Here is a 13,726-nt window from a genome sequence, read left to right as displayed (position 1 = left end):
GAGTTGGAGGTTGCTGTGAGCATGATGCCACGGCACTCTACCCAGGGGGACAGCTTGAGGCTCTGTCTCAAAAAAAAAAAAAAAAAAAAAAAAGAAATGTAATTTCTCATAGCAACAGCAACTAACCAGATTTTCATACTCTTTATATAGGCCCCTGGTAAAGTTAGTTACAAATAAATCTTTAGATATGCTACATGTCACATGGAAAGCAATTTAAGCCGAGAAAAACTTCTAAAAAGTTTTAAACCTATATTCCTAATGGTACAGTAATATACTCTACATCTTATTTTTATAGGATTTTCAAACCATTGAAGGTTTACTGTCAGTGTTCTGCTACCCCCTACTGGACAACTCAATAGCTTCCAGTATGGTTTCTGGGACAAAATACATTACACTAATCCACATCAATAATTATTTAATGGATCCACAAATAACTAATTGCCAAAGAAAAGGATGCCTTACAATGGAGAATTCTGGAAGATACTGCTTTCAGTGGTCTAAATTATAATCACCAATACTTGGTTCCTCAATGGATGGAAAGCATCTTCAATGTAGTATTTCTGTCTAATGCAGTAGTTCTCAACCTGTGGGTCGTGACCTCCTTTAGGGGTCGCCTAATATCAGATATTTACATTACGATTCATAACAGTAGCAAAATTACAGTTATGAAGTAGCAATGAAAATAATTTTATGATTGAGGGTCACCACAACATGAGGAAGTGTATTAAAGAGTCTCAGCCTTAGGAAGGTTGAAAACCACTGGTAACAAGATTAACCTGAATAATGAAACAATGAAGCTAATACTGTAACAATCCAAACTGAGGAACTTTATGTAAGACAAATAGCCTGGACTCAAACCCCTCCCCCCCAAACCCAGTGCTATGAAATATAAAAAAGGCTTGAAAATAGTTTTATGTTTAAGGAGGTTAAAAAGACAAATGCAAAAAAAAAGAAAATGTGGTATTTAATCTTGGATTGAACAAGAAATATAGCTATTAAGAACATTACTCGGATAAGAGGGGAAAATGTTGAAAGCCATCATTTCCATATAGGGTTACTCAAAGTGCAGGTCCAAGGTGAGATGGGTACAGAAATTATACTTAGAAACTTGGCTGTCAATGCGACGTGGTCACAACATTCAAGACATCATCAGTGGACTCAATGCATTTGACAGAGTATAGACCAGTTCCGTTACTGTCAAATCTGCAAGGTGAGTCATGTGCTATGATTTTGTGTATAGTAAGTCATAGTACAACATATTACAATGTGTGAGATACTCAAAGATATTCCTGATACTCAAGAGTTATTGTGACAACTAAAATCCAAAAATATAAATAAGCATTTATTTTTACAAGCTAAGCTAGAGAGCAGTATATGATCATAGCTCAATGAAGCATCAAAATCCTGGGCTCAAGCAATCCTCTGATCTCAGTTTCCTAAATAAAGACAGAATCTCACCCTGTTGCTCAAGCTGGTGTCTAACTCCTAACCTCAGACAATTCCCTTGCCTTGGCCTGTTGAAGTGCTGGAAATGCAGACATTAGCCACTATACCTGGCCTTAACTTATTTTTATAGTCATTTTAATTTTTAAAATTTACATAGGTTGAGCATCTCAAATCTGAAAACCAAAAATGCTCCAAAATCCTAAATTTTTTGAGCACCACCGACATAATACTCAAAGGAATGATCACTGAACTTTTTGAATTCCATATTTGGGTTGCTCAATCAGCAATATTACAAATAGTCCAAAATAAAAAAAAAAAATCCAAAATCTAAGTGATACTCAGCCCAGAGTTTAAAATTACTAACTAAATTAAGAAAGTAAAATCAGTATTATTTCCTAATTTACTGATGACAAAACAAGCCTCAGTGGATGTTTCCATAAAGAAAACACACCTTTTCTCAATGCAGCAGCAGTAGTTAACCACATAATGGAAATGATTCCAAAAAAATGAAGACCAACCAAGATCACACTGGTCTTACTCTATGACCCTTCATATATAATTGGGTATCTATATCTTACCTGAAATTCTTGGGACTAGAAGTGTTTCAGATTTGGGAATATTTACATTATACTTAATGGTTGAGCATCCCTCATCTCAAAATCTGATATCTGAAATGCTTCAATGAGCTTTTTTTCTTACTTTTTTTTTTTTTTTTTTTTGAGACAATCTCACTCTCTTGCCCAGACTAGAGCACTGTGGCATCAGCCTAGCTCACAGCAACTTTAAACTCCTGGGTTCAAGGGATCGTCCTGACTCAACCTCCCAAGTAGCTGGGACTATAGGAGCCACCACAATGCCTGGCATATTATTGTATTTTTAATAAAGATGGGGTCTCCCTCTTACTCAGGCTGGTCTGGAACTCCTGAGCTCAAGGGATCCCCCCCACCTCGGCCTCCCACAGTGCTAGGATTCAGACATAAGACACTATGCTGGGCCTCCAATGAGCATTTTCTTTTAGCATCATGTCAATGCTCAAAAAGTTTCAAATTTTCAAGCATTGTGGACTTTTAGAGTTTGAGGATAGGGATACTCAACCTGTACAGAGTTTGGTTTTGGATTACGCAGTGCCAAAACTTCAGTGAGTTCTATGCAGAGATGTTTTGACTCATATTTCATAGTCAAGGAAAGTAATAAAGGGAGAAATGGGCTGGCTGTAGTGGCTCATGCCTGTAATCCTAGCACTTCTGGAAGTGGGGGGGATTACTTGGAGGCCAGGAGTTTGAGAACAGCCTAAGCAAGACCAAAACCTTGGTTTCTACAAAAAAAAAAAAAACAGAAAACAGGCCAGGCACAGTGGCTCATGCCTGTAATCCTAGTACTCTGGGAGGTGAGGTAGGTGAATGTCAGAGCTCAGGAGTTTCAGACTAGACTGAGCAAAAGTGAGACCCCGCCTCTAAAGATAGCTGGACATCATGGTAGATGCCTGTAGTCCCAGCTACTCAGGAGGCTGAGGCCAAAGAATCACTTCAGCCGAAGAGTTTGAGGCTGCTGCGAGGTAGGACACCATGGCACTCTACTGAGGGTGACAAAGTGAGACTCAGTCTCAAAAAGAAAGAAAGAAAAAAAACCAGCTACTCAGAAGGCTAAGCCGGGGGGTTGCTTGAGCAGGAGTTGGAGGTTACAATGAGCTATGATAATACCACTGCACTCTAGCCCCAGCAACAGAGAAGGACCCTGTCTCACCTCAACCCCTGCCCCCCAAAAGGGGAGAAATGACTTATGCAAAGTCACAAAACATGGCAAAGAGCAAGTGGAACCAAATACTTAACTCCTACATGTCCTTGCTTCTGTCTAGCTACCATTTCATAAAACTCAAAAACTACATTACTGTATGTGAAGGGGCCTTTCTCATGTTCTCTGATGACTTATAGAGCCATAGTTTTGAGTTCAAATCTCTCTCCCAAAATTTCTGAATAGGTTGGAATGAAGATAGATGGCTAACACTATTTATAAAGATGCTCATTTTTAAGAGCATTAATTTGTGAAGGTCTCCTTACCTCACTTCCTCACCAGCAAAATCAAATACTTTGGTGATTTTCACTTTTTCTGCTTCTTTAGGTTTCTCTAGCTCTTCTGCTTTATCCAACAATTTACTTGAACTTGTCTCTTCAGAGTCCTCTCCTTTCTATGAAAAACAAAAACAAGAAGTATCATCAGTTTCACCAAATGATGAAACCTAAAGGAACCATCTAAACATGCTGTTTATGGTTGTTCGGCCCCTGGGGCTCAAGCGGCTAAGGCGCCAGCCACATACACCTAAGGTGGTGGGTTCGAATCCAGCCCAGGCCGCCAAACAACAATGACAGCTGCAAGCAAAAAAAATAGCCAGGCGTTGTGGCGGGCGCCTGTGGTCCCAGCTACTTGGGAGGCTGAGGCAGGAGACTCACTTGAGCCCAGGAGTTGGAGGTTGCTGTGAGCTGTGGTGCCACGGCACTCTGCCCAGGGGGACAGCTTGAGGCTCTGTCTTAAAAAAAAAAATACAACAGAACCTCCTCAGTTGACCACCTCCTTCAGTTGACCTAATTTCAAAGACTGGACATGCAGCACATGTATGTATCCGTGCAGTAGGCCTAGTTCCTGATGGTGACCATCTCCTTATGCTACCCAGTTTGTTATAGTCTTCTGGGTAATCAAATTACAGAGGTTCTATTGTACTTCCTCTCTAACCAGTTAAAAACCTATTGGAGATTTATTTGGTTAGAAAGGCCTATTTTCCTACTAGAGGGAATCCTTTGCTTTTCACTTAGTTGAGTTTCTATCAAAAGGCATCCCCTTACCTAATGTGCCCAATATGAGGGTGTTCAGCATCCCCCCTGTGTGAAGGGTTCAAGTACAACCTGAACTTTACCTTACAAATGAAAACAATGTAACCTAAACATCTGCACCCTCACATCAATCTGAAACTTAAAAAAAAAGACATCTGGCTCGGCGCCTGTGGCTCAAGTGGCTAAGGCGCCAGCCACATACACCTAAGGTGGTGGGTTCGAATCCAGCCCAGGCCGCCAAACAACAATGACAGCTGCAAGCAAAAAAAATAGCCAGGCGTTGTGGCGGGCGCGTGCAGTCCCAGCTACTTGGGAGGCGGAGGCAGGAGACTCGCTTGAGCCCAGGGGTTGGAGGTTGCTGTGAGCTGTGATGCTACAGCACTCTACCCAGGGGGACAGCTTGAGGCTCTGTCTCAAAAAAAAAAACAAAAAAAAAACCAACAAAAAAAAGACATCTAAGGCCAGACACAGTGGCTCATGTCTCTAGGAGGCAGAGGCAGGTGGATTGCCTGAGTTCACAGGTTCGAAGCCAGCATGAGCAAGAATAAGACCACCATCTCTAAAAATAACTGGGCATTGTGGCGGGTACCTATAGTCCCAGCTACCTGGGAGGCTGAGAAAAGAGAATCACTTGAGCCCATGAGTCTGAGGTTGTGGTTGATGCCACAGGGCAACTCTACCAAGGGCAACAAATGAGACTATGTCTCAAAAAAAAGAAAGCATCTAGTTCTGATTTCTATTGTAAGCTCTGAATCTTAATTTATAATTTAAGAAAAAAAGTCCAACTGAGGAATTTAGAGTATTTCTAGAGGCATTCATCGCAAACTCTCATCTTACCTTAGCTTGTGTAGTTGGTGGCACCTTTGATTTTGGTCCCACGTCGTTGAGGAAGCTGGCCCAGAGTTCATCCTCCTTCTTTTTTTTTGCATTCTCTGATCCAAGGCCTCTGTCCTGCTCTGCAGCGTCATCTTCCTCCTCACTGCTACTCCCTTCCGATTCTGCACTGGCGTCCTCCTCTTCCTGTTCTTTTAATGAGAGGCCACCTTGTTTTCTCTTCCTATTCATCAACAGTCACAAGGAAAAGGAGAGACAAGTCAGACAATGCAAAATGATTTCAATGACCCCTTTTTCAACCCAAACAGAATTGTGCAAATCTGAAAAGAATTTTAAATCTGGAAGCTCGGCACCTGTGGCTCAAGTGGCTAAGGCACCAGCCACATACACCTAAGGTGGCAGGTTCGAATCCAGCCCAGGCCCGCCAAACAACGACGGCTGCAACCAAAAAATAGCCGGACGCTGTGGTGGGCGCCTGTGGTCCCAGCTACTTGGGAGGCTGAGGCAGGAGACTCGCTTGAGCTCAGGAGTTGGAGGTTGCTATGAGCTTTGATGCCACAGCACTGTACCTAGGGGGACAGCTTGAGGCTCTGTCTCAAAAAAAAAGTTTTTTAAATCTGGGACTACTGATTTAATGTATATACTGAGGGGGGAGGGTGTAGGAGAGGTCAATTGAAATTTTAGAGAAGAAAAAAAAGAATTGAGCTCTGTTAGCATCCCCAGTCACTAAGACTCAAAAATAGTGTTCTCCTTCTGAACTCAGGACTAGCTATTTTCACCAAGAAACCACCTAAAATCACCTAACAGAATTCATCTGTTCAGAAAAAATATTCTAAAAGTACTTGATACACACCAGATACTTCTGAGTTTTTAAAACCACTCCATTGGGAGAACAAGTTCTACTGAGAAAAGCCTCCAATTCATTTGCACTATTTCTTCCAAGAGTTTTCAGGGAAGAAGATATAAAAGTTTCTTCCCATTTTCTGAGGAAATGAAGGCCAGAATACAGAAAAACTCAAGGACATAAGAAGCCAGCCCAAAACTTGTAACAGTAATTGCTTCTTAGACTTATTTTGACTTCAGATGAATCATCTAATATCTCAAATTCTCTTTTTCCTTTTCATGAACTGTAATCTGCTTTTTGCTTCAAAGTCTAAGAAAACAAAAGTGGTAAGCAATTTCTACGAAAGCCTTTATCTGAGTTAAAACCTGTCAGAATTTTCACAATTTTTGGTGGGAGTATAATTCCAAAATAGAGCTATGGAAAGTAATTTGCTAGTATCTATTTTTCAAAAACCTAACTGCAAATAACCTCACATCAAGCAATTCTGCTTCTACAAATTTCACTTACATGCATACAAGTGTACTCATACGTGCAAATAGACACATACAAAGAATATTCACTGCAGTCTTATTTGCTATGCTAAAGACTAGGTACAATCCATACATCCTTCAATATAAGAATGCTTAAATACAGTAAGGCCTATTCATATAATATAATACAATGCAGTCATTGAAAAGGTGGAACTTCTAAATGTACTAAATCCAAGATGGGAAACAATGAAACTCAGAAATGATAGGAGTATATGCTACTATTTGTAATTGTAATTTTTTTTTTTTTTAAACACAAGGTCTCATTATGTTGCCCAGGGTGACCTTGAACTCCTGGGCTCCAGTGATCCTCCTGCCTCAGTCTTTTGAGTCGCTGGGACCATAGGCACATACACCACACCTGGCTATTTGTAATTATTTTTTAAAAACAGGGAACATACACATATATGCTTGTATACCCACAGAGTAGCTCTGGTAACATAGTTCTTCAGAGGCAAAAGCAAACAGGGCTAGGAACAGGGCATATTTTTCTAGTAACTGAATTTTTTGTTTTACCTATGTATGTATATCACCTACTATAATTTTCTTCAATTAAAGATCAAAAATTTTTAATGCTTGCCAGAGACCAAGAATTTAATCTTAAAATATCAGCAAATAGTTGAACCCTCACAAAGAAAAGGGCTTAGAAACCCTGGCAATAAGAAATTGATCACCAGACTAATCTTCACCATCAGAATGGTTGTGACAGCAGCCCCTGACTTCTAAGGGCCTTGAGGGCAGCATCACCTGGCCGGAAGGCTCTGAGCCTTTCTCTTTTTCCCTCTGGTCTCCTGTGTCTGCTCTTCACCATCCACTTCATCTTCCTTCACTAATTCATTTACATCATCTTCACTATACTCTCCACCTGAAATCACATAACAAGAGTGTCAGACAGGAGTAAGGGTTTCACATCAAGATGAGACATTTTCATTAAGAATAAAGACTTTCACATCAAGATGAGACATTTTCATCAAGAAAAAAGTCTAATACTTTCCCCTATTCTTCACCCAACTAAACATCACTTCCTCAGGGAAGCTTCCTTGCCCCTGAAGACTAGACTAAGGTCCATCATCTAGGCTTCAGTAGCAGTCCATCCTTCCCCTCCGTAACTCATCCTACTTATATTTAATGTTTGCAATTTCGGCTATGTCTACCTGCCCCAAGGGCGTAATCCTGACTGTCTTTATTTGTAAGCATTTGCTGAATGAATGAATGGAAATTCCAATTCTTCTAATGTACTTCCCTAAGGAAAAAAAAAAAAACATGTTCCACCTCATCCTGGTATCTTTTAAAACTAATCAAGATACCTTATATTGTCAATAAAAGAGATTAAGAAAGAAATCTAAAGCCTTCCAGTCAAACACGGCATAAAAAACAAACATGGGCTCAATGCCTGTGGCTCAAGCAGCTAAGGTGCCAGCTATATACACCTGAGCTGGTGGTTTGAATCCAGCCCGGGCCCGCCAAACAACAATGATGACTGCAACAAAAAATAGCCAGGCGTTGTGGCGGGCGCCTGTATTCCCAGCTACTTGAGAGGCGGAGGCAGGAGAATCACTTGAGCCCATGAGTTGGAGGTTACTGTGAGCTTGATGCCACGGCAGTCTACCCAGGGTGACAGCTTGAGGCTCTGTCTCAAAATAAAGAAAGAAAGAAAGAAGGAACGAACGAACAAACATGTCTGTGTTTCATCTTCAGACATGGACTTCCAGGGGACCCCAACAAAACAGTGTTGCCTAGATGCCCACTCTTCTTACACTCTGGGCACTAGTCAATAAACCAACCTTGGCCACATGGAGATTTTTGTTGGTTTGTTTTTGAGACAGAGCCTCAAGATGTCCCCCTGGGTAGAGTGCCGTGGCATTACAGCTCACAGCAACCTCCAACTCCTGGGCTAAAGCGAGTCTCCTGCCTCCGCCTCCCAAGTAGCTGGGACCACAGGCGCCCGCCACAACGCCTGGCTATTTTTTGGTTGCAGCCGTCATTGTTTGGCGGGTCCGGGCTGGGGATACGACCCCGCCACCTTAGGTGTACGTGGCTGGCACCTTAGCCGGCTGAGCTATAGGCGCGGAGCCAGCCACATGGAGATTTGACTATCTTTTTTCTCCTTAACTTCATGTAAATTTTCATTGAAGTACACACACCAAAAAGCACACATATTTAATGGACAGTTCAATGAAATAACATACAGTGAACATGCTTGCATAATCAGGACCCAGACTGAGAAACAGCACATGACCAGCGCCCCAAAAAGCCCTTTATGTTCCCTTCAGACACTGTGCCACCCCAAAGGGAAACACTATGTTGGCTTCTGATGTGACAGATGAGTTATGTGTGTTTCTGACCTTTAAACAAACAGAAGCCTACGGTATGTACTCTGCTGGGTCTGGCTTCTTTCACTGGACACTGTGTTGGAGAGAGTCACCCAAACTGTTGCATGTAACTACACTTTATTCATTCTTATTCCTAAATAGTATTTAATTGTAGACCATGCAACAATTTATTTATCCTTTCTACTGTTGATGGACAGTAATGATTTGCTATTCCTGCACGTCCAACAGAAACAGTAATGATTTGCTATTCCTGCACGTCCAATCAACCTTTAAATACTTCACTCATAATGAGCCAATGATCACCAGACACTTGAGGAAAGCCTCTGATATCAAAGAAAAGACTTAAACAGAAAAGAATATACAAGAAACAGAATCAGTAAAGGTAACAGGGGAAAAAAACTAAAAATATTTAAAAAAAAAACCTTTGGCATTAATATCCTCAAAGAGATAAGAGAAATTATGTCATTCGTGAAATAAAAATAAGACAATTTTTTATAATTTCAGAAAACAAAACAAAAAAAAACTCATGAAAACTGAAAATTTGAAGATTATGCATTTGAGGACTCTTTAGTGAAACAGAGACAATTATAAGAAAAAAAAAAAGGAAAGGAAAAGCATTTGAGGCTGTGGGCAGAGAAAATATAAAGGTTCTAAAATGGAAACCAGTTTGGTCCCCCAAATACCAAGGGCCAAGTAAAGTGCCTCATGAGGACAGGCCTGAGTTCAGGGTTAGGATAGCAGCATCTACACAGAAATGTAATTTCACTTCCTCCTGTAAGCCCAAGTAAAATCCCCACTGCAAAGGAACTTTTCAAAGATGGACACCCACAATGCTGGAGAAAACAGCAACACGCTTCTGGAACCTGGAGCGCAGGCAGTAAACTGCTTGTAGACCTGGAGAGAGTAAAAGCTCGAGCTGATAAAGGCAGTCCCTGGGTTACAAACGAGAGAGGTTCTGCAGGTTTTAAAGCTGAATTCTTACGCAAGTTGGAACAGGCTGGTATACCTATTACCTCTAACAGCCTCCATTAGTAAGTTGTATGTAAGTTGGATGTTTGTAACACAGAGACTACCTATATACAATGCAGAAGCCTCAAAAGGCATAGGGACCAACAGTACCAGCTGCTTCTGGAACCAGGGTTGAGGGTAAGCCCCCAAAGCAGGAAAAGCTATAAAAGAAGCAGTTAGAACCCTTTAGTCCTCCACAACTCTAAGCCACCATGACCAGCTCTACCACAGCATTAATCCCCACCCCCTGAGCAACAGTCTGAAGGCCTTGCCTGGAGGAGCCCCACTGGACTCGGGGATGACAAGTGTAGTTGGGGCTGTAGGTGCTCTAAGGATATCAGGAGCATCAAGCGAGCAACAAGAAAATTAAAGCTAAATCCTAAGACTCCCGATGGTATTGCCCTTTGCTTACACAGCTACATTTTGTTTACTACTCACATTTTCAAAACCATATTTACATGTGATAAATCTATAAAGAAAAGCCGGGTACATGGGAGCGTCTAAGGTACTAATATTGTAGTTCTTAAACTGAGTAGTGGCTACATGAGTATTCATTTAAATAGCATTCTCTGTTTTATTTTATTTTATTTTTTTTTTTTTGAGACAGAGCCTCAAGCTGTCCCCCTGGGTAGAGTGCCGTGGCATCATGCTCACAGCAACCTCCAATTCCTGGGCTCAAGCGAGTCTTCTGCCTCTGCCTCCCAAGTAGCTGGGACCACAGGCACCCGCCACAACGCCCGGCTATTTTTTTTGGTTGCAGCCGTCATTGTTGTTTGGCGGGTCCGGGCTGGGGATTCGAACCCGCCACCTTAGGTGTACGTGGCTGGTGCCTTAGCCGGTTGAGCTATAGGCACCGAGCCTATTTTATTTTTTTTTTGAGATAGAGTCTCATTATGTCACCCTCAGTAGTGCGCCATGGCGTCACAGCTCACAGCAACCTCAGGCTATTGGGCTTAAGCAATTCTCTTGCCTCAGCCTCCTGAATAGCTGGGACTACAGGCACCAGCCACAACACTCGGCTATTTTTTTTGTTGCAGTTGTCACTGTTGTTTAGTTGGCCCAGGCTGGGTTTCAACCTGGTAGCCTCAGTGCATGGGGCTGGTGCCATAACCACTGTGCTACAGGCACCGAGCAGAATAGCATTCTTTAAACTATATACGTATCTCTATACATACTATATATATACATACTATATATATCTCTCTATATATATATCATATTTTTACAAATATAAGAAAACTAGGCACAAAATAATATAGAAGCATGCCATCACTGTATAATGGTTATTCACTCAGTGTTGACTGTAATAACAAAAATTACAAACAGCTCAAGGTGTCCAGCAGTAAGTGACTGAAAAGATCATACATGGTGCATCTAATCAGGGGTCCTCAAACTTTTTAAACAGGGGGCCAGTTCACTGTCCCTCAGACCACTGGAGGGCCAGACTGCGGACCCTGGGAGGAGACGGCTGCTAAGCAGGACAGGCAGTGGCAGCAAAAACACCCGGCGGGCCAGATAAATGTCCCAGGTGGGCCGCATGTGGCCTATGGGCTGTAATTTGAGGACGCCTAATCTAAATGATGGAATACCACATACACTACAGTGGAACGTGAAGGATTTTTATTTATTTAAATCCAGGATACAGTGTTAAGTTAAAGAGAAAAAAGGAGGACAAAGGCAGTATATGGAATACGCCAACTTTTGACTAAGAAAAAGGCAAAATGAAGTATATGTTTATACATGTTTGTTCCTAGGTGGGAAAAAGCAACACTGGAAGGACAAACAAGAACCTAATGAAAACAGCCGCCTGTAAGGGCTGGATAAAGCAGGGCAAAGGCAGCGAGGGTGAAGGAAGGGTTACAGCTGTGTTTTCCCACAGAACTTAGAACATCTCTTAGATTAAGAAGTCGGAATAAACAAATGGAACTGCATACCAGAAGGAAAGGATTTATTCCACAGACTTTAAAAACATAATATTTTGACTTATGTCTTTATCAAGATGCATTCTAAAGACAAAAAGTTCTACATTCTACATCATGTAGTGACATCGATATTGCTGTTTTGAAACCACTTCCTTTATATTATTGGCGAAAAGCAATTAAAGTTAATCATGATACAAATCTAGATTTTTCAGAGCAAGTGACATGCAATTATAAAATCAAAGAAATTTAAGTGGAAACATGTTAATACTGAATTTAAAATATCATATGAACCCCTTATAACACTCGGAATACAAATATGTTCTAGTTTTATCCACTGAAATGGCACAGAAACAATGTTGCTCTCGGAGCAATGAGCAGATCTAAGTTTAGCTTGCGTTCTTTGATATGAGGTATCAAGGGGGCCCTGAACAAAACCCAGCTCATCCCAATCTGAAGGGAGGAAAGCACAAGGTGAAACCAATACATCTTGCTGTGTCCACAGCCAGGAAGTTACTTAACAATAATAGAACAAGTTTAAAAGTTGTGATGCAGGATTTGGTTTGAAAGAGCATCTAGTGGACTTGCACATTGAAAGGAATAACTGTTAGGAAACTAAAACACACCAAACCAAAAAAAATCTGTGAGCTCTTTATGATATAAAAAAAAAACAAGGAAAAACCATTTCGTACCATTTTAGGATGCTATTAAAATTACTTTGTGAGGCTCGGTGTGTAGCACAGTGGTTATGGCGCCAGGCACATACACCAAGACGGGTGGATTCGAACCTAGCCCAGGCCAGCTAAACAACAATGGCAATAACAACAACAACAATAACAAAAATAGTCGGGCATTGTGGCGGGCAACTATAGTCCCAGCTCCTTGGGAGGCTAAGACAAGAGAATCACTTAAGGCTAACAGTTTGAGGTTGCTGTGAGCTGTGACTCCACAGAACTCTACCGAGGGCAACATAGTGAGAATATGTCTCAAAATAAAATAAAATAAAATAAAAGGGCGCTGGCCCCATATACTGAGGGTGGAGGGTTCGAACCCGGCCCCAGCCAAACTGCAACAACAACAACAAAATACCAGTTGTGGTGGTGGGTGCCTGTAGTCCTAGCTACTCCGGAGGCTGAGGCAAGAGAATTGCCTAAGCCCAAGAGGGGGAGGTTGCTGTGAACTGTGACGCCACAACACTCTACCGAGGGTGACAAAGTGAGACTCTATCTGTAAAAAAGAAAAATACTCCCTGTTTTGAAAATTGGAATTAAGGCAAAAGAATGAAACATTTATTCTGTCTTAGCTCAGGAGAAAAAGCTATAATTTATAGAAGAACATCAACTGATAAATACAGAAGAGCCACAGAATTAGGAAAACATCATTTCTCAAACTCTTAAGACAGCAGTAATTTAGGCAAGGGTTATGAAGAACCATTAAAATGCGACTTGAGTGGGGCACAATGGTGCCTGTAGTGCCAACTGCTTGGCAGGTTGAGGCCAGAGGATCACTTGAGCTCAGAAGTTCAAATCCACCCTGGGCAACACAGAAAGATCCCATAACAAAAAAAACTAATAATAGCTAAGAAGCAATTTAAGTTTTAATCATTCAGTATACTGCCACATGGAATGCTTTCCAGTTCCAAAGGAAAAACTAATTCTTTAACAGAGGGATCAGACCGTCATCACCTTGGTCAAGAGTGACAACCATGGAAATCATGTTATGCAATACAAAAAACAAGCCATCTATAATGTACTCTACCCAAAAATATTTCATGTGAATCCCTTACACATTCAGCTCTAACTTCCAATTTACTGAGAACCCGAGGAACAAAGCAACCACTAAAACACCATGAGGGAACCACCAGACAAATCCAGGACATGTGGCTTTAACTCTTCAGCAGATCAGTGTCATCATGGGAAGGGGAGTGTGGTCAGATCAGTGTCAACATGGAAGGGGGAGTGTGCTCAGATCAGTGTCATCATGGAAGGGG

At 41.4% G+C, this 13,726-nt stretch overlaps 1 protein-coding gene across 1 annotated transcript in view; it reads right to left on the bottom strand.

Annotated features, from left to right (window-relative positions):
* Nucleotides 1–13,726, bottom strand: part of CFDP1 (craniofacial development protein 1) — a 122,326-nt gene that overhangs the window by 96,912 nt on the left and 11,688 nt on the right. Inside the window, exons 2-4 of the mRNA XM_003791319.3 lie at nt 7,224–7,341; nt 5,109–5,328; nt 3,504–3,631 (exon numbers count right to left, since the gene is read on the bottom strand). Coding sequence (XP_003791367.1) covers nt 3,504–3,631; nt 5,109–5,328; nt 7,224–7,341 — 466 coding nt within the window. The remainder of the gene's footprint in view (nt 1–3,503; nt 3,632–5,108; nt 5,329–7,223; nt 7,342–13,726) is intronic.

This window comes from Otolemur garnettii, unplaced genomic scaffold (genome assembly GCF_000181295.1).
Source record: "Otolemur garnettii isolate 467f Iridium unplaced genomic scaffold, OtoGar3 scaffold00047, whole genome shotgun sequence".
Lineage (NCBI taxonomy): Eukaryota > Metazoa > Chordata > Mammalia > Primates > Galagidae > Otolemur > Otolemur garnettii.
The sequence above is the reverse complement of the archived record's forward strand: the minus strand, read 5'-3'. Positions and strand labels throughout refer to the sequence as shown.